This window comes from Phaethon aethereus, assembly GCF_964289735.1.
Source record: "Phaethon aethereus genome assembly, chromosome: 1".
Taxonomy (NCBI): domain Eukaryota; kingdom Metazoa; phylum Chordata; class Aves; order Phaethontiformes; family Phaethontidae; genus Phaethon; species Phaethon aethereus.
The window spans coordinates 33,793,949-33,815,767 of record NC_138575.1 but is presented as its reverse complement, the minus strand read 5'-3'; the positions used below and the strand labels follow the sequence as shown (position 1 = coordinate 33,815,767).

General features: G+C 41.2%; 1 protein-coding gene across 2 annotated transcripts in view; it reads left to right on the top strand.

The window, feature by feature from the left end:
- Positions 1 to 767: 767 nt before the first annotated feature.
- The window catches only part of GXYLT1 (glucoside xylosyltransferase 1), a gene marked incomplete at its 3' end in the record, with an annotated part of 33,259 nt that continues 12,207 nt past the window's right edge, over positions 768 to 21,819 (top strand). The window contains exons 1-3 of one of the 2 annotated variants that reach the window (XM_082013880.1): positions 768 to 1,126; positions 9,641 to 9,733; positions 21,425 to 21,599. In XM_082013880.1, coding sequence (XP_081870006.1) covers positions 909 to 1,126; positions 9,641 to 9,733; positions 21,425 to 21,599 — 486 coding nt within the window. In that variant the 5' untranslated portion in view covers positions 768 to 908. Of the gene's footprint in view, positions 1,127 to 9,616; positions 9,734 to 21,424; positions 21,600 to 21,819 lie in introns of both variants that reach the window. The other variant, XM_082013879.1, reaches the window with a different exon arrangement.

Here is a 21,819-nt window from a genome sequence, read left to right as displayed (position 1 = left end):
TCCTTCAGGCCTGGTTCACCAAGCTTGTCCGGCACAGCATCCATCCAGCCCACGGCCCAGCCGGGACCTGCTCCCCGGGGCAGGGTGCTGCACAGTCGCCTGCGTGGCGAGGCCGGAGGAGGGAAGGGGGCTGGAGTCCGAGACGGTTTGCACGCTCAGATTGCATCTCTCGCACAGTAATGCTCGTGTAACCCCGGCTGCCTAACGAACACCAGGGAATATCCTTGCGAAGGGGCTGTTGTGAAGCTTTTACACCAGAAAGTCAAAGATACCAGAACAGAAACCTTGAGTGTGAGGGTAAAAAAGTGTCATTTTCAGGGGGCTTTAGCCTCACTTTTGCTCTTAATGAAGACAAGGTGAGACATGAGCCTCTGTACTGAGCCTGCGGACTTCTAGCTTGTCAAGACTGGTCACTGCCCCTGCCTGGGACATTTCTTCTCTCGACTTCTTCCCAGGGAGGCATTTTCCAGAGGTCTGCGTGGACGGCGAGACCAGGCTGACCAGAGGGGCCCCGGTGGAGGCAGGCAGCTTCTCATGGGCCCTCCCCGGTGAGTCCGGGCCCACCCGGCACCCCTCGGCGTCCTACCTGCCCCCGGTGAAAGTGGACTTTCAGCTTTTTTTTTTTTTTTTTTTTTTTTTTCCTTTTTTCCGCCGCGTTTGGGGCAATGAAATGGGGATTTGTAGCCACCACTACGACATCGCCCCGCCCCCGGGGCCCGGCCCGGCCTCCCGCCCCGCCCCTCCGGCGACATCTGGGTCCCGCCGGGCGCCTCAGAGTTCGCCCCGCCCCCGCCCGGCCCCGCCCCTCGCATGCCGGGGCTCGCGTCGCCGCCGCGTCGGTTGGGGCTCGCGCTGCCGGTTGGGCCCCGGCCGCCGCCTGGTGCTGCTGCCGGGGCCGGCGCGGGAGGATGCGGCGGTTCGCGCGGGTGGCGCTGCTGTGCCTGGGCTGCGGCGTCTGCTCGCTGCTCTACGGCTTCAGCCAGCTGGCCTTCTCCCTGGAGCAGGAACCCGGCGGCGGCCGGGAGCGGCAGGCCCGAGACCCCGCCGCGCCCGACGCCCGGCGGCAGGCAGGCGGTGGCCGGGCGGCGGCGGGGAGCGCGGGCCGAGTCGAGGCGGGGGCCGGCAGGTATGGGGCGCTGGGGCCGTGGAGAGCAGGCGGGGGGCGCGGGCGGGCGGGCGGTGGTTCCCCCTGCATTCCTGCGGGGAGGGCCGGGAAGCGCGGGAGAGCGCTGGCCGCCCTCCGGCGGGCGGAGCGGGGCTCGGCGCCCGCCCTCGCCCCCCCTGCGGGGCCCGCGGGCGCCCCCGGCTGCTCGGTGCCGGCCGGTAGCTCCCTCGCGGCAGCTCCGCCGGGGCGGCGGGGAGGCAGCCGTCGCGGCGCGGGGGCGGGAAGGCGCCTTGGGAAGGAGCGGGGGCGGTGGTGTGGCCGTGTGCTCCGTCCCGAGCAGCTCTGGCCTCCCGCCGGCCGGTTACGGGGAAACAGCAGTTTGAAAAAAAGCCTTTAAAGATACAAAGAAAGAAAACTTTAAAAAGTGGTGTTGCAGGCCAGACGGTGGCCGAAGCCGGCCCCCGTGCACGTCCCCGCCGCGGGTACGCTGCAAGGCAGGGTGACATCGGACTGGAGGGAGCTGGCGTGCGGCCTTGCAGTCCTCCCCTATTAGACGCTGGCTGCTTCCTTCTTGCAACAGGGTAGGTGAAGTGAGGAGGGTGAGTTTTCTTCTTCCAAGCTAAGATACTTTCAGGGTGTTGCTCCGTTCTGAAACTTTATAACTTTATGGTTTTCAAGTAGAACTTTATTTAAGCAGTGAACTGTGAGTGCAGTTCTGCAGTTAAAGTGGTGTACATCCTAGCAGCTCCCACTCGGTGTATCTGCATATTTTGGTTGCCTGCCTCCTGTCAGCAGAAGTTTTTATGTCGTCAAGCACTGAGTGAGATTACGGAATGAAAAAAATACTAGTTTTCCTTCAGGTTAGTGTGACTACCAGCATGCTAATGCCAGGAAAAGAGAGGTGACAAGAAATCTGTCTCTAAAGCTGGAAGAGAAATGAGGACCAGGCCTTTCTGGGCCAGCCTACCTCTAACTTTGCTTAGCTGCCACAGCAGTTTAAAGCAACGTTTGGTGACTGTCGCTCCTTCCCAGGGCTGCAAAGGCTCTGGCACCTCCGACTCCTTACACCGCTTGTGCTCCTCTGATCAGGTGTGATCAGTGAGTTGGTCTGGCATGCTGACCTTCCTGAAAACTACCTAGTGTTTGGCCAGCTCAGCGCTCTGAATTGGCTCGTCATCTAATTACAAAAATGCTGGTGCTGCTCCTACAAAGGAGTTATGGAGGACGGCAGGATGACAGAAGCTCTGACTTAATCATCTTAAAATACCATGAAACAGCATTGAGTTGCTAGGGGTGGAGTCAGCTGAAATGTGAAACCCAGTTTTTGACTGGTGTAACTACTTCAGAGAATGTGTTGGGTTTTTTCCCCTCTCATGCTTTTCCTTTAGTTCAGATTAATACAGATTATGACTTGAAAAAATATGGGGATGCTTGTTCCTCACTTCTAGTTCACGATTAAAAACTCATTATGAGAAGCTGAAATCTACCAGTTCTAAGGAAGATAACTGGAATAAAAGAATTAACTTTAACAGTTTTATGTAAGATTTCATTGGTTTAATAAATTAGTTTTAAATAGAAATGTGAGGGGAAAAAATCGTATGTATGATTTTTTTTTTACTAAAGAAAGTATGCAATTTACATGAAGAAATTTTACGTTGAGTAGAAGATGATAATTAAATAATTTGTACTAGTAAACATTGAAATTACTTTCAGGTGCATCATGCTCCTGGTTAGCAAAAGGAGAAACAAGTTTATGTTAAAAGCTGTACTTTTTTCTTTTTCAGTGTTTGTACTAAAGTGTAGTTTTTAAGTCAAAGATACTGGTGGGGGAGAACCACAACAAGGTGCAAGAAGCTTCTTACTTGCTGGAGCGAGGTGGAATGAGATATAAATCTGCCCTGTGTTGCAATGTGGAAAAGCTTTACAAACTGAGAAAGTTATATTCCAAAGGTCTTAAGTGCTGTAAATAATTCCTTGTACGTACACTTTCATGGGGGCATATCTCCTTGTGAAATCAGTGTTTGACACCTGTGTGGGGAATTCTTTATCTACAAACTGCTGTCAGACTGAAGGCTCAGGATGAACACCATCCTGTTGTAAATTACTGAAGTTTTATATGCTGTTTGTACCAACAGCGTGTGCAAAATTCAAGTGCCAGTCAGTCCCTTAGGACAGTTCCTAAAAGGCCTTTGTTTAAGGAAAAAATCTCTTAAGAAATGCCCCACTGAATGTTCCTTTAGATGCATGTTTCCGTTATTCTCAAGTATTGTGTTAAGTTCACTCATGTAACTGATGCACACCTCTTGGTGAACGTCTTGGTGTTTTCCAGTTTTTATATGTCAGCTGTTTCTTTAGGGGAGACTGAGCATGACAGCCACATGGCTGTTTTATGCCCATTTCTAACTATCTTGTGATCGTGTAATATCCTAAAGGGTTCATAACCTGATAGAGTAAATTGTGTTCAGATAACCGTCTAATCCTTCTTGAAGTTTAACATTTCATATGCATTAATAGTAACTTTCAGTAATGGGTTGCTTCAGCTGTTGTCACTGATAGCTTTAAAATACAGTTTGACAAAGCAAATATAACTGCCGTCTGAAGGCATTTATGCACTCAGCAGTGATTTCCCCTTCTCTTTAGCCAAGAAGGGTTTTCTGTGCCTGAATAATCTAGTTTAGTATATGACATAAGGACTGAAAGAGCTTGATCGTACTCTGTGGTGGGGGGAGGGAGGTTGAGATTTCCAGTAGTTTTAAGCAGCATGCAAATGTGAAAACTGCAACCTTTGAATAAAGCTTAAGCATACCACACCTGGAATAATTTTGCAATAGTGATGACGCTTTTAAGTATAAAATCTTTTAATTAAAAAGGAAGTACCATATTGAAACTAGAATTACAGGTTGAGGCAAGCTCCTCCAATAAACGTAATAATTCAGGGGAGCTTGTTGGGTAATCAGTTAAGGAGTTGTTTGTTTCAAAGGCTACAGTAGCCTGAGGAACAAGATGACTAGAAACTAAAGGCTTGTATCTTGAAACTTGCTAAAAATAGCTGAAAAACATTTCAAGAATTAGCTAAATCCTAAGGCTGGGTTTTAGCTGTGAAGAAAGATGAACATTGAAGGTAAATTTGCCCTCCAGATTATTCATTCCAGTGAGAAAAGTAGTAATGAATAGTTAGTACTGTTGTATATAATAGCTAAATGAACAATAGATCTGAATTCGGAAAAAAAAAGAAAATATTGAAGTATCTGCTTCCAGAAGATACAAAGTCAGTCAAAAGCCAATATATTTAGTCAACCTGTTTTTTTCCCTTTGCTGGTATCATTTATGGATGAAGGAGGCTGTGAAAAAATGAAAAAAAAAACAAACATAGAGTGAATAAATGCATATTTGCCACATGTATGTCATTTAATAGTGCTATAATCTGCTGTCTGTGGAGTATCCTTTCAAGTCAGTCTTTCTCCTCATGCTTTCAGATCAGTTCATTAGCAGACTGCTTATGAGAAGTGAATCTTCTGTTAATTTTATCAATATTGCCATTTCAATTAGGCACATAATGTTCATCTTTCTATTCAGGTCCAAAAAAAGTGCTATCCTAATGGCAAGTTTGAGAAGTAGAGCAAGAGCCAGTCTGTCATCAGTTCTGTGAATTCAGTGAGGTCAATGACATTGACCCTATTAAAATGAAACATTTTTCCATTATGCTGTAGTTGAGCATTTTCATGCAGTGAGCCATGCTGTTTTGTTGTGTGTGACACTGATATCTGCCTGTATCTGTCTCTTGTTCCCTGACTATCTTGGCAAAAGGAGAGTTAAGTGGATTATAGTGCATGGAAAAGTGTAGGAAGTACACCCGCAGGCTTAGACAGCAGAGGAGGGTGGTTGTAAATTTGTTCTTCCCTTGCACTGTACGCAGATGTTTTCATCTGTGTTAGAACTTAACCAGCAGTTTTGCCAGTATTCTTAAGGCACAAGAGCAGCTGAGAAGCAATTGGTCTAGAAACTGTCTAAGCATTTCAAAATATAAATAAAATTTTCAAAAGGATATAACATTGAACAATTTGAAGTTGAAACTTCATTTAAAAAAAACTGCTTAATTTGTCAAGCAGTTGCCTAGCAAATGTTATTTTATATAGAAATGTTGTAAATTAATGACACATGATCAAGATTTTTCCAGTTAAAAAGTTTGTCCTGGGTGTCAAACTTTTAACGTCTGCTATCTCCTAGCTATTAAAGCCATTGCTTCTCTGACAAAATACATCCTAACAAATTTGTGATATTACTGCAAATGTTCAGGAAAAGCTATTCAGAAGAATCAGAAATTCTCTGTTCATTTGGGAGTTGAATCCAGCATCTCTTATCTTCCCAAATTTTTACTCCTGTGATTATGAGCAGGAAGGAACTAAAAAATGTGGCCTTCCTGTTTTGCTGCATGTTGTGGGCTATACTGTAGGAGAGACACCAGTCTGTCTCTGTTAGTTGATTCTTGCAGTTGATTAGGCTTAGGTTGTTAGTGCGATACTGACAGGAAGGCAGTAGTCATGACTGCAGCCCTCACCATTTGGGCATACTGCTAAATTTGTGTGATGTTACAGTAGCACAAAAGGTGCCACATGGACTGAAAAGTATACTTGAAAACTGTCATCTCCATTAATTGTGAGCCCACCAGTGCACTTAACAGAAGGACTTTTTTTTTTTTACCACTGATTGTTGGGGAATTCCTTATGTTAAAACTTGCATGAATGAGACTTGCGCATTGCTGTGTGTTTTGCACACAAATTTAAAATTGTCCTTTAATTCTGAAAAGTATTCTTTTCAGGTCACAATACAGACACCTTTGCTATGTCTCTAAGACTAAAATTTTTACTCTCCAGTGGTGTTGAAACTAAATTACCTAATAAAGATAATTATCAGGTAATGGCTGGTTGCCTAAGGGAGAAATACTTTATCCTGGCAAACAGATCTTTGACAATGCTTGTCTATGATATAAATTATTTTAAAAACTTTATATTTCTTGTTTTTTATATTTTTGACAGTGTTTGGTGTTAGGAATTGTCCAACCCAGTAGTGTGATGGAGATGAGGCTGCTGCAGCTCCGTGTCCCTGGGTCTAGCCAGGAGCAAAGCGGAGCGTTTATTCCCAATGGGTGCATGTGCCCACAGTGCATACATACATGGCTGGCCACAGAGATCAACGCAGAGGAAACAGCACTTGCATAACCACAAACAACACAAGCGGTCTCATCCTGTTCTCTTCTCTGGCTGATCAGAGTGAAAGACTTTTAGTGAAAAATATATTGATGTGTACAGTGTGGATCCCTCCAGTAACTGGCCTCAGACACTCTGTGCAGGAACTGGTTCCTGATCCTTTGGTCTCCCCTGTTGCTGGCCTGGGCATGTAAAACCATGAGTCTTGCAGCTGCAATTCAGTTGCTGGTACTCCTGGACATGCGCACACATGCAGGGATGAATACACTATGGATCCTTGCGGCAGCTGGCCATGGGATTGCCTCAGGCAAATGGGTCTTTTGGATAGCTGGTCCAGACCTATGACCGTAACATTAGCCAACCCTCAAACCCCAAGGCGTCTCTGACAGCTGGCTTAGACCTTCTGGTCCTTCCAGTAGCCATCCCTCAGACCCTAGTGGCTAGGTTGAGAGAGGTTCTTTCAGTAGCTCAGACCCTCTGATCTCTGCAGAGGCTGGCCCAGCCTTATGGCCTGTCTGATAACTGGCTCCCAAGCCTCTTGTTCGACTTGTGGGCTAGTCTGGCTTGATACTTGCTAGTGATTATGTGCGCCAACATGCGCACCCACGCACTATGTGCACACACGTCTCCCGTTTCTGACACTGCAGGTTCATGGGTCCCTGTGATCTGCAGCCACCTTTTTGTTTGCTGTCACTTTGACCTCTGTGCACACACATGCATATGGCATGAAGCCCCCATCACCCAGGAAAACAGAAATTTAGTTTAATAAGGAGGCTGGTGATGAGGCACACAACATGGCCAGTTGTACTGACTGGCAACTTACTTACATGTGACTGGACCCTCTTACCATCTTCTCTCTTTTTGCATTCTCATTCCTTCTCAGTCCACCTTGATCCCACAGTGAGCCCCTTACCTCTGCAGGCAGTCGGTAAGGTGGTCTGGAGAGCCTCTCCTGTTGTCTCATCTGGTGGATCTTCTACCTGGCCCATGGGATGACTGCTGTCCTGCGTTGGGGCTGGGTCAGGGTGCTCCATGTGCCTGGGTTAGGTTGCTGGGTTTCCATCACCTGATGTTATTTTCTGCTTTCTGTTTGTGGAGGCTGGCCTTTAATCACATAACCTATAATAGATGTGAACAAAATATCCCTCCCTTATGCTGAAGGTGACTATTCCTGTCTGACTAGTAACCTCGCTCAGGTAACAATGACTGTGCCTGTTTGATGAACAGATACAATGCATCTCCTTGACTTTGTAAAGCATTTGTGGTGCTTATTTGTAGCCTAAGCTTTCCTCAAGTTTTATTTCAAGTAAAAAAAAAATCTTCATGGGTGGCTTTTTGAATAATTTTCTTTTGAATAACAGGAAGAAAATGCTGTCCAGTGATTCCAGTCTCTTGATCCTTTGTATAAGAAAGTTTTACGGAATATGGTATCATATGGTCAGTTGAGAGAGACTTCTGTTGGCAGGAAAAAAGCCTTAGTCTAACATTAGGTAAATTACATATGTAGGTATCCTAGTAACATTTTTGTTTCAAACATGAAATTTATGAATCAAATCCAAGGCTGACAACCTTGTCATCGTGCTAAATGGATATTGGAAAGGCCTAATGTGTCAGAGAAATGACTTGGCCATTAATTCAAGCTTGCCTCCTGCCTTGCTGGTCTGGTTAGGATAGTAGCTCAAGGCAGCTAAGAAAACACAGCTCTTGACAGCTGAAGAGGAATCCCCTGTAATAATAATAAGATTATAATCTTCCAAACCAGAAAACTGTTTTTGAGAAACAGTCGATTAATTTATCCTAAAAGTGATGAGAGTAGTTACTGCAAAAAGCTACACAGTAGAGATCGTAAAGATTGTTCTTCAGGTAAGCGCAAGGTCTTAATGTGCCTTAAAATTTTTAAGAAACTTCAAAAGCCATGAAGATTAAGAAGGAATCTAGCAGAGAGAACTTGTGGGTTTATACCATTTACTTTCCCCAGAGGAGTGCAGGTGTCCCAGTCACAATCTACATTATCCTTTTTTGTACCTGGATATTTATTTGTGGAGACCATTTTTAAACCATGACATAGAATTACTTGACTAATTCTTGCAAACACATGTATCTACAGGATACCAGGATTTCCTGTGATCTCTATCAAAGAACTGCTCCAACCCTCCAACACTTAACGAGGCTTTGTGAAACAGTGTGTTTGTCAGGTCATTTTTCTCAAGTGTTGAAAAAAGAACTTACACAGCTTGCCATTTTTGATGCTACATTAATCTGTTAAATTTGATATTCACAAAACATTGGCCTTTACAGATACCAGATAACCCTGCCAAGATGATGCTGATTCATTTCAGACTTGCAAAGCCAACTTCCAGTAGAGTTCTGAGCTGTAGCCCTTAAATATGTTTTCATCATCAGGCTTTGTGTGGGTTTTCTTCTTGCACAGGTCTTTCATTCACAGATACCAACTTTCAGAGGAGGAGAAGCACTATTGGCATTGTGTCACCAGCGCAGGAAGAGGGAGCAGAGCGGGTCACTGGAGTATACCCATTGCTTTGCAATATTCTGCTTTCTTATTTAAGATTTTAAATCTTGATGTTGTTTTCCTCACTGGAACCTTTGAAAATACACTTCTGTTGCTCTTTTTAAATATTTCCTATATTACTGTTGCATAAAATGTAATGGTGGACTAGCAAAAGCTGCTTTTTTAGTTGTTAGTATAGCACAAGTCAGTTATTAGCCTTGTCGTACTATATGGAGAAGGAAGACTTACCAGATGTGGTGGTTATTTCTGTGTTGTGTTAACCTTTTGTTATGAAACAATGGCATTTGTTGGTGCTGCAAAGCCCTGTTTTTTGTTAGAAATAACTTTGCAGGTTTGCACTGAATAGAGTAATGGATGAATAGGGATTGTGTTTAAATGGACAATGTGACTTGGAAAATGAAATGTTCTACTTGCTCCTTTGCTTGAAGTATGCAAAGGTATTGCAAAGGTGAAGGAGTTCTTTCCAGTAGTAAGTGTTGCCATTCACTCTATTACCTATGGATTTATACTGAGCCAAGAACATAGAATGACCCTTAAAAATTCAAGCCTCTCTGTTTTTCTCACTCTGAAAATACGTGGAGAGGAAAGGCTAAGGGATGGGGACCATTCTTCCTTAAAAGAATCCTCCTGGTTGGTACCTAATATCTCCTCTTTTGTATTATCCAAGTTCCGTTACATAGCCAGTCTTCTACCAGGTAATTAACTATTCAAGTTCTGTTTGAGCTAGAAAATAATCCATTTAACTTTGCCATAAAATCAGTAACATTTACATAGGTTATTTTTGTCTTATCCTGTTAGGTGTAAGAATTTGTCTGTATCTTTCTGGAATTCCTATTGGATGCTGCCCTCTGATGTTTGTGGAATGAACTGCTTTTGGGAAGCTGCTTTTAGGTAGGCTCTGTTATTAAATAGTACTTTGTTATTTGATATCAGACAGGTGTAGCTGATAACTATTTTTGGCTATTTAGCAAGGTGACAAAGCAAAATATTTTGATTGCTTCACATGCATTTCATCTGCTTATGTTATGGTTGTCTTTAGCTGGGCTTTCTCCAGTTCTATTATGTTTTTAAAATTGTAGACTCAAGTGTTATTACAAAGAGTAGATTTTTGGAGTTACGTTGCTTCATTAAATAGTGACTTGCTGACATTGGTAAAAAGTCTATCTGAATATAGTCTGAAAAGTTTCTGATGAATTACTTATTTCTGATAAGTAAAATTTGCTACACAGTAATACCCATGATGTAACTTGCAATAATAACTAGCAGATATGCTTAGTAGTTAAGTTTGGAGTTTTTTTTAATTCAAGTTATGTGTTTTATAGAATACTTCGTCCAAAAGCACTGAAACAACCATTTTAGAATGTGCTTTAAGGTACAGTATGCTAAAGTATAGACTGCGTCCTTAAAGTTGCATCTTTAACAATAAGTTTAAATGTTTTGATGTGGCTGTTGAGATGCTTTAGGCCATCAGATTATGGAAGTAGCTTGAAAAGAAGTGGAAGAAGCCTTAAGCTACTTGATAGATATGTTCTTTAACCTGCATAGTTCTCTTCAGTATATAATCAAAGTTGTAAGGCATTTTTTCCTATATTTAAAATTTTACTGATCATCCTTTGATATGGTTATCTCTTCCTCTTAGTCTGAAGCTTGAATATTTGGAGGAAAGTAAAGGAAAAAAAGAGAACTTCACAAGACTTAATGTGTTTTTGAAAATTATGGTTGTGGGAAAGACTTTAGATCTGCCCCTTATTCCCCTCTCTTTGTGGGCTGTCAGTGCTTTTTAAGCTCATCAGTTGCCAAGAAGTTACTTAAGGAGATGGCTTGGATTGATTTTTAGTCTGTTAGTGAACTGCACCTCTAATCTGGGACTGCTGCGTCTTCCTCGCTGACCTTGGTAGCCAGTGTGTCAATCCACAGGGATTCATCTGACTTTCCCTTTGGCAGATTTAGCTGTCTGAATGGGCTCAATTTACTTTTTGTTTTTCTTTCCCCTTACAGGTTGGCTTTTGGGAGTTTAGCTTTATGAATTTTAGCACGACGGGGTAAACCAAATGTCAGTGCTGTTGTGGTGGAGGGCGTAGGGGCTTAGCCTATGCTTAGTGGAGGGACAGGATGTGATTGTAGACTTCATTCATCCATGGACTTCTGAGACAGTCTAACAGTTGTGTAGTGCTGAGAGAGGAGGGGGCCTCACTGTCTTCTGACCCTATTGACGGTGATGATGTCCATGAACTCACCACAACACAATGTAATGCACTAAAATAGCAGAAAACTTACTTTCTGAATTTTCTGCCAGGCTTTAGGCAAGTGGGAACTTGGAACCAGAAACAGAGAAACCCCATGCAGTTTCTTTGCACATACTTAAGATGTAATGTGTGTTATTCTATTAAGAATGCTGCATGTGGCTGTGAAGACAAGTCTGTTGAAGTATGCATTGATTATGACATTACTGGGCAAGTAGTTTCTTTCATGGTGAAAAAATTGTCATGTTAAATCCCTAATATTTGCAAAATTTCATGTTTATACATTTTGAAACTGAAAGGAAAAAAGCCGTGTAAAGGGGATGTGGTGTTCAGATCAATACTTTCAGACTGAGTTTGATTATTTTATCAATATATTACTATTAAATTAATCCCCATATGTTGTGCTGACTCTGGTGCTTGTTGAATTCCTCAGTGTGAGATGCTGTAACTTCAGAGGGGGCCCCCTTCCTCCCACGAACTTTATTTCTTGCTCTGTTTAGTAAGTTCAGTTAGTTTCAGAGGTGTGCAGTGAGTTTGTGTAAGAGAAGAGGTGGGGAAGATGGCAGAGAGGAGAAGAAAGTGCTCCCTCTTTGAATAGCAGCAAGCACTTACAATGGCTCAGTGTCTGAACTTGCTGCCTAAGCCTCATTTCCTTCTATGTGCTGGAATTACACAGAAGATAGTTGCAGCTGGGTTTCAGCTTTGGGTAGGAGTTATAACTTTGTTTAACTCTCAAACAAAATATGTGCATTATACTAGGTGCACTGAGAAGCTGAAAGCTTTAGACCTTTGATACCATCTTGTGCTTCGAAAGTGAGACTTAGTAGTTCTTGAGCTTGCAGTCAGATTTTTGGAGGAAGAGGAATGAACTTAATTCAATGCAAGCTTATTAATCACAGAAAAGTCTAGCATTCTTGTTTTCTGAGATTGTATGTGTAGGACCACTTCAAGATTCTTCATGAAGATAAAGCCTCTTGAAAGCTTTTTCTGTAAAGAGGCAACATTGTGGTTCTCTACTGCGTGTCTTTTGAAATAGAAAGGGGCAAGAGTTCTACCACAGTGTCTTATTCCAAGTAATTTGATCCTGGCTTGACTGACTAAGCCTTTGTGTTCTTGTTAAATACAGCTGTAGTGAGGTACAGAATAAAGCTGGCCTCTGAAGAGACTGAAGGGATAGGAGGAAAAAACTGAGTTATGTATCTGATTGAAATCTTAGGATAGCTAACTCCACTGCCTATAGACGTGCCAAGAAAATAATGGGAGTTCCAACGAGTTTGCTTTTAATAGAAATGGCAGACTCTGGTCATTGAACTGCAGTAACACTTACTTCAATCTTCTATTTGACCTGGTTTATTCCATAAAAAGAGAATACCACTATTCATCCAGATTGTAAATCAGTTTGTGAATGGAGTTCCTGGTGTTCTATTCTTGCTGTTTCAATAAACTAATCAAATTAGTTTGTTCAGAGGAGTAGATCATATAGCCAGAATTTCTTTGCCAATGGTAGATAAATAACATTTATCTCAATGTTAGAACGTCTCCTTTCCCTTTACCAGTGAAGCTTTTCAAACATTGCAAGGTAGTCCTGCAGCTTTTGGATTTTTAAGTCTTTTCCTTGAAAAAACTTAGCTTGTTTTCTCTTTCTAACTTGAAATTCCAGTTGGCTTTTTTCTCCTGGATATCAGAACCACAGGGATTTGCTTATCCATGAGAGAAAGAACTTGGCGTAGACATTTTTGAAATGCAGCTTGCCGTATCATTTCCTTTGAGTAGCTGTAAGTATATAAAGCGTGAAGTGACAACTAATGTTCTGTGGCTTTGTAAGACTCAAGTTAGTATAATAGAAGTGTTGGAGGACTATAGAGGAATCTAGAATTTTTTTTCAGAGAGAGGTGTATATATAGACTTCAGTATGACTCATGCTATAGCTAATTCAACATCATTTGAAATCGTTGAGCTTTGAGCAGTTGCTGATTCAAATAATGGATAATAAGGATCTTGTCTCTTTAAGTTAATCAGTGTAAGAGCTGCTGCCTATGCTGCATGTGGGAAGGATTTTGGAGCTATTCTGCCCCCACATTTTTTATCACCATTCTGATTATCAACATTATTGAGGCGGAATGTCTTGTGTTATGCTTTTGGTACAGAATATTTGCTAGCTTTTGCATTGATAGAGGAAGGATGAGATCACTTTTACATACAGTGGTATAGATTTTAATAAAAATTTTAAAAATGGTGATAAAGGTAACATGAGGCTCAGGTTTCACACGATCTAGATGTATCTGTTCTAGTACACCTTTCAAGGTGCTCAGTGTCACCAGCCTAATTGGCTGCTTATTTCCTACTGAGATTGATTGAGGAGAAATTCTTAGGGCTCATGACTATGGCTATCTGACCTGCCTGATTTCAGTTGTTGGATGTTGCTTCTGTGTAGATTTTAACTTGTGTTGCCTATTAAAAAAAAGTTTCACTATTTTTTGAATATATTGAGGTCCTGGTGGTATGGATATATTGAGATGAATTGTGACTATCTTGAGAAACAGCACTTCTATAAACTAGCTAGCTCATTGGAGGATGGGGCTTTGTACTTTTACACTAAATTTTTAAATGACTAATGTATTGTAATTTCAAACCTAATCTACTAATTGAGTTTGTAATTGAATATATGACATTTGGACATTACATGCATTGGTATAATTAGCATAGTTTTACAAAATAAGCTCTGCTTATGACCTATTTTTAATTCAGTGCAATAGTAGAAAGTTAAGAAGCTGAGTAAAACCTAGAATTTTCATCACTTTCAAATCCACGTAATTTTTGTAGTTACCTTGATCCTACTTCTAATAAGTGTGGGAATGATTTAACAGTTGCATTTTAATCAGTGTAGGCTTTGTTGCCTTCTCCCTCTGCCTATTTGCTTTTCTTTTTCTGGTGACTAAAAGCTGCTGGGTTAGGCTACTTAATGATCGATTGATTTAGATCAAACACAAAGCATTAAAAGAAAAAAGGATGCAATAAGTAAGACATCTGTATTGTATTTACGTATCTATCATTTGTTTTTCTGAGGTGCATAGTGGTGCCAGGTTTGAAATAATACAGGTTCACTACATGAAAATATTTTCCCTGCATATTCTAATGAATATAATTTGCATTTTCCATGCTAGTTATCCAAAAACTTGTATGGGTCAAATATTTGCACTGGTAATGTGGTTAGCTTTTTCTACTGAAGAAGAAAACACATTTGTGGTAGGCTTCTGTTTGGTTTTTTTGTAAGTGTAAACAACCTCAACATGGCTGAGCCTGGCAACCTGGTCCATTTGGTTATAATGTCAAGGAAAGGTAGTTTAATGATGTTTAGGAAGGACTGAGAGGCTTTATTAAGCAAGCTTGTTTAAGAAGCTGAACATTGCATGCCTTGTGTGTGTTACAGACCATATGGAGAAAAGATCAAAGGAAAACAAGGCTGTCGCTCTATGAGCTGTTTTGATGTAGAATAATTTTTGAAATGCTTTTTGTAACCTACAAAATAATTCTTACATCCTTGTATTACTATTATGTAATACTGTGGTGGTTGTACATAAAAACTAGTGATGCAAGTTAAGATGATAGCAGTTTTCTCTGAAAATGACAAATATTTTTATATTCTTCAAAATGCATGCAGTTAAATGAAAAACAGTAACTCCTCAATGGGCCAGAGTAAAATTTGAAAGGACAACTGAGGTCAATTTATTACTTCATGTTATTCTCTGTGCTCTCAGTACCTGGATGCTAATCTTTCCTTCCTTGGATTCCCCAGCCATGTTAAGGGAATAGGAGAGGACAGCTTGATTGTCGGTGACCTTGGGCAGGGACCTTCCTGTTGATTCCTTGGCGTGTTCTTAGTAGTACATCAATGGATGGGGAAAAGGAACTGTAGTGCACAAAGTTTGTCACAGAATTAAGGCTGACTGGTTCCTTCATGGCTTTCTGTAATAACAGTGCCACACTATTTGAATGTGGCTTAAAAAAAAGCAGGAAAATAAAATTGCCCCCAGTCACACTGTCAACTCTTTGAACGTTTCCGAGGTCACACTAGAGATGCTGTAACAGTGCGGCTGCTCCAGAAGGTTTGGAGCTTGGAAGGCGTCAGTGTGTGCGTGCAGCGGAAGAAGCTGTTGTACTGTGACCTCAACAAAGCAGGCTAGGATTGGGACAGGCTTAATGATCACAGATGAAATGGGAGTTGAATACAGGATTCCTTATGGCTCGCTTGGGTGTTCCTGAGGGTTTGGTACCCTCTCACCTGTGCTCCTAATGTGTTAGGATTCTCCTTGTCTTATTCTTACCTACTGTAAATGTGTGCAGGAGAGCCCCTGCTGCAGTACCTTGTGCCCGGTTTAGAGGGCCAAGCTAAGATTTTCATGGAGCTGATGAATATTTTAGCAATAATATCATTTGGGCTTTGTTTTTTTTCCCCAAGAAGTTCAGCTGACACGCAGTGAAGGCTCTAGAAGACTACAGCCCATCAAAACATACCTCTGTAGCTGTGGAGTAATTGCTGAGAGGCACTTTGGAAATTTACCCTCTAAGAACAGCATTGAAACCGGGTGGAACGTAGCACTAGTGTACAACGAGTCCGTACCATGGAGATTCCCTAGACAACCCTAGATATTGGCAACATCAGGGGCACTTGGTGTGCTGACTGTGGGAGAGATTGCATGGAGGGTGGAGCAGAGTGGAGACATCGCGGCCATGCTCTGTGAACAGGGGAATTTAAAGGTACACAGTGTGTACATTAATAAGCTGCACGTGCGATGCCCTGGGTCAGTGACCTGTCAGCTTTGATGAAATGCTGTACTTGGAGTGAACTTTGCTTATTATAATATCATTATAACACTAAAACGCACACCTCCCAAGGTGTGACCACTCCTCAATGAGCGTGCACACTGAATTTTTCCTAATCTGTACCTTTAAACGCGAAGCGAGAGAATTCTGCACCAATCCTGATAAAGGTATGTATGACTAGAGTCACTCAAGCTCCACCTGCAAAGTAAAACACTATAAAATAGTGTTTTAAGAGCTGGATGTTAGGGAAGATACCATCGTCGTGTACTGCTCTAACTTCTGGGATAAGTCGACGGGCTGAGCCTCTCTTCCCGCCCATCGGGACGCCGTTGGGTAAGATTCAAACACTTGGTCATACCAAGTGCCTCCTCAGGAAACTTAGAAATCTCTATAGAGTCACTTTACATCTTTTAACGTGTTTATAGCCAAGCAGTGTTATTCATACTTTTGGCATTGCATGTGCTTTGTAGGCAGTGAATTTATCACCAGCAATCCAAAGAACCTGTATATCTGTTGCTTCAATAAATCGCACTATTGATTGACTCAGCCGTGTGTGTGTTGTTCCTGAACGCGACCGTCCCTCTGAGCGCGGCCATGTGAGTTCAGGAGGTGTCCGGCTGAGCAGGTAGTGTGATGTTAGTAGTGCATCCAGACCCGTGATAGTCCAACGAAGGTGTTGGGCGTGACTGGACTACTAATGCTAACTTTGGGCATCATTCAGAACCTAAGCTCAGCCGCCCCCAGTCCCTCTGATATCTGAGGATCGACTGGAAAGCAAGAGGGTTTAGTTTCTGCCAAATTGCTCTGCCGCTTAACGCAACAGTAGCTTACTATCAATTTATTATGTCATAATTTTAATTGACCCAAAAATGCTAATTTAATATACAGTGTGTCACAGTATACATTTTTAAACATAAGGCAGTCTTTTGACAGACAGGCTTTGGAAAATCTTGTAGCAGATTCATTGAGCATCTCCAGCTATGTTCCTCTGCCAGAGGTTATTAACCCCACAGCAGAATTAATCAGTACAGAATGAAGGTCTACACTTAAGCACAGAAATACCTCAGGGCAAGGCTTGTACCTGGCCTCATGCTGCTGCTGAGCAGCATGTTTTAAGGTATATGTTTTTGCTCTCACAGTGTCAAAGTGGATTGTTTTAAGTGTGTTTTCTAAACTCATGGGAGTATGTGTGGTGCTCTCAAGTATTATATTTCATTTATTCTTACTGTCCCTACCACTCGTGTAATTAGTATCTTCAGACAAATGGAGTTCTCTTATTTGCCCCTAAACACTCAAATCCTGTCATGGCTTCCTGCTCACTATATTGTATTGGATTACAAGTACATTCTTTTCCATTTTAATTTACCAGAGGGTTTTTTTTCCCCTGCAGGAGCTAGGACTCCCACATTATTGAAGATTTTTTTTTTCTTTAGAAATTAGGGCTGAAAAGTTTTCCTTGTTAGTCTATCCAAAAGCCTTACTAAAATACAGTTTGTGTTTCACTCTATTGTTGCTTTTTTCAGCTTCTCCACACCAAACCATCAGGCTACTAGTAATTAGAAATGTGCATATAAAAGTCTGCACTTGTATATTTGTGTTTTCCACATCGCCTCTGAACATATTTTTCGAAGTATCTCCTCACTTTTGAAAGTGTCTTAACACTTCCAGAATGTGGATTTGAGGTTCACTAAGTGTATTGCTCTAATAGCAGAGCTGTGATACTCTGATACCAAACTTGCTCAGGTTCAGAAAAGTTACAGTTCTTGTAAAATACGTTTATTTTGCTCATGGTCAACTCAGCTACTGACCTGCTAAAAAAAATAAATCTGTATTGCTGAAAAATCTTGAGTCATTAGGTCATGCCAGACCCAGGGCTGTCTAAATGAACAAGGTTTCCCTTTCCCTGTCTTCTGATGAAGTAGTTGCATGAGTAACTGCAGTGGAGAGAAGGTGGAGAAAAGGGTTACAGAGGCTGGAAAATTCAAGAAGGAGAAGTAGAGAAGGAAGAAGTTGAGGATGGATAATTTTGAAAGGAATTAGGGAAAGGACTAAAGTCATGTAGACATAATATTGAAGAAGGGAGTGAGACAAGTCATGGCATAGATAACTGGCTCGGTGGGTGAGGCATGTTAGTATCGAAGGTGAGACTGCAGAGCTGAAGCTGATAAGCTCTGCTGGACAACTTGAACTTTATGCAGCTTCTAGTGGGAGGAGGAGGAAAAAGTGATGAAAGATGCTGGCAGCAGAGGATTAGCACAAGAGGTTAAGTAGTTAGTGTCCCTGCATGAAGATGGGCCAGTGATTTCCCCCTAGGAGTGGACAGATACATATGTAGGGAGAGGAGCAGCACTGAGACCTGATTATTAAAAGGGAGGCCGTGATTGCCAGTGGTCTGAATGCAGGGAAGTCAAATGCAGTTTATAATCACTAAAGGATGTCCCTTTGTGGAGTGTGGAGTAAGAACCACCATTCTGGAGTCTCATAATTTCTCCCGCCATAATATGTCTCTGACACCTAATAGTCTCATCCCCCTTCTTAGTGGATAGTCCCCAGAAGGAATGATGGCCTGTTCTTTGCAATGGCTTCTTGCACCATCTGCTTCAGGGATAAAGCTTTTTTTGTTGACTTACAGATCTGAGTCCAGCTGTTCCCCATATTGTGCAAGCTGAAATTCAGTTGTTATTAGGTTTTTCTAAATTTTTTTTTGCCTTTTCAGAAAACTATTTTTAAGCACAGATTTAAAAAATTGAACTCATGAAGTTAAGAAACTCATAGAACAGAGACTGTGTGAACGAAGTGACTGTAAAAGCATTATAATATGATCAGTCTGGTTTTTGTTGTGTGACTTGATATGTTCTTTTATTTGCAGATGTCATTACATGTAGAAATAATAAAATACAGTCTTTGAATCTCAATGTATTTGAGAGTTGCTTTGGCAACTTGCTTTTTTCATCGTACCTTGTTCATGGAAAGCCAGGTGTTACATGTGGTTCAGGAACTTGGCTTTCAGCTATGCAGTTTGTGTAGGTTGTGCCCTTATCACATGACCTTGCAATATCACTGTAGGCTTTCATGGTTTCAGGGCTTAATTATTGTAATTCCCTTTTCAGTGGATTAGTGACGAGGCTAATCTGCTGCTTGCAGCTTGTTCAGACTGCAGCAGTGTACTTGTTTGTGGGTTTCAGCTACCCTCATCACATTCAGCTTGCTTTGTGTTTTTTACACTAGCTACTGACTACATGGTGTAATGTTTAAATTAGCTTTATGTATAAAGGTCTGAATGGCCATGCCTTGGTTGCATTTAAAGAATCTATTTTTTTTCCCTCCTGCTAACCTGAACTAATTTTTCAGGTTTTGCTGCAACACTTAAAAAAGGTTTGTCTGTGGATCAAATCATCTGAATATAGACATCTGCATATAGGTGTCTATGTCGAGTAGGTCTTAAGTGGTCATTAAAATTGAAAGAGCTTAGAGAATGATCCAGGTGACTAGCCATTAAGTTGCTGAGAAATAAATGGGTGGTGTTGAGAAACACTTGGGTATCCTAGATGGCTCCTAAGAACTAGTCAATACAACATGATCTTTGAGACACCCAGTCCTTTTGGACTGGCATCTGGAGATCAGGTGGGATATTCTAGAGCTTATTAAATGGCACTATACCCATGTTAAAAAATTGTCTCAAGCCCATGGTATTTACTTTGAAATAAGATGAATTGCTGTCTACACTCCATATCCTGCTCACCAGATCTCCATTGGAGACGGAGATGAGACTTTGGACACAATCTCTTATGTTAGCATCTTCACTTAGGTATCCTATTTTGGATCTGAATCCTACTATGAGGTCTTCTATTCATGTGATTTTTAATAATGCCCCAGACCTTGACTTAAGAATGTCGGCATGTCCTAACCAAAATTCTGTCTTAAATCCCTGGGATGCTGGAGTTCTTTAGTTCCAGGACATTAAACTCTGCCAAAACTCAGAATGTTTTTTAAATGCAACCATTATTTATGGCATTAAACTTCAGCAGTTTTACAGTGGTATCTCTTGTTATGTTTTGCCTCATGGAACTCAAATTAATGTGTGTTGCCTTTTTTCTTTAAGGCATGGAAGAGCAATTTTGCATAGTATCTTTTGTCAATTTAAAAGAAAACTTGTATGCATCTAAATGTTTTACTTATATAAATTGGGTGGAGGTTATGTGCTAAGAATCACATCTGTTCATTTCTGTTTTGAAGTGTCTCTCTCTTTGGCAAGTTTCTAAGAATGGATGGTATGTTTGCCAAGCATTTCTCTACAGTGACTAGTTTGGAAAGTCTTTTGTAACTTCAGAATTTGTTTTATCTGCATAACTTGGAATTAAACTTGTAATTTAAACCTTCAGAGACTCTTAATTCTGTTAGCCCCTCTCTTCCCATAGTCCGTGCAAATAGCTCAAGTGCAGAATATTGTTTTGAAGATTGGCTTTGAGTTGACATATGTTTAAAAACTTTGAAAGGTTTTATGACTAATTAAATATATGAAATCCAGGAGAATGTGGTTTTAGGTTTAGTATGTCCACTGTGTTTGCCACCAAGCTAATGGTATTTACCCAATGATAATTTTAGCCTATTTTATTGAAATAGTGAAATAACTTTTAAGTGTACGCTGTGTAATACATACCAGGCACTTCTTACCATAACTGCTGGACAGCTATCTTCAGGCAGAAAAGAATTCCCAATCCCCACACCTTGCAGTGGTTTAGCTCTGCAGACATGGACAGTGCCATGTGGTCAGTGTACCTGAGGGATTTTCCAGAACCACTGGGAGCACCAGGACATCCCACAAGGCCATTTGAGCTGTTAGTTCCCCAACCCCCTTCCAAACCAAGTTGTACTCCTGCAAGATGGAAGGAGAGGAGAAAGCTTTTTGCATTTTGTCAGTGCTTAGGAGAAGCCCTGAAGCATAACACTGGAGCAGAAAATGGACAAAATGCCTAGATCGCTCAAAATTGTTCTTAACAGAACTTCTTAAAAGTAGGGGTTATCTCACTTTTGTTGTTGAATTTAACTCTGCTGTATTTATCATGTTTACCTATCTCTGTGCTGAGTCCAGGGGAAGAGGAGAAAATGGGATCATGCATCGACCTAATGTGCTGTCAGCCTTTTTTCACATTTCGATATAACTTCACGTAATCTTTCTTTTAACATAGCTATTTTGATGGAATTCCTTGCTAGTAATAGATAGTAAGATTACTAAGAAAATAAATGTTTGTTTGGTTTCTGTATAGATCTTCCATACCTTGTTTTTCCCTCATAGGCTGGATGGTGGGAGTGAATATGAGAATAGTTCAGATTAAACATAAGCCTACATATGAGATGTAATGCTGTAGTTTGCATGTTCTGTTTGAGTTATTGTTTGCTGGTTTAAATATGATAAAGGATATTTTGTTAAATTACATGCTGCAGTAAATAGTAGAGCCTTTCTTTTAAGCCTGTTCTAGAAATAATGTCAAATGAAAAAATATTTTTGTATCAGATATGACTATATGAAAACACATCCATCTGAGAAAATGCATCTAGCAGTGGTTGCCTGTGGTGAAAGACTGGAGGAGACTGTTACTATGTTGAGATCAGCCATTATTTTCAGCATCAAACCTCTCCAGTTTCATATTTTTGCTGAGGACCAATTGCATGAGAGTTTCAGAGACATAGTAAGTACCCAAATAATTTATATAATCAATTTGTAGTACAATTTGAGTAATATATAGCAATTTCTCTGCTTCTTGGGTAGTAGTTGTTGGACATAGTGGCAGAAATGCAAAGGCAAGTCTTTAATAATGTTGGATAGGGATTTTTCATTTTTCCTGGAAAAAAAAGTGCCAGTTGTTGATACCAAAGCATTTCATAGACACAGACCAAAACTTCCTGATT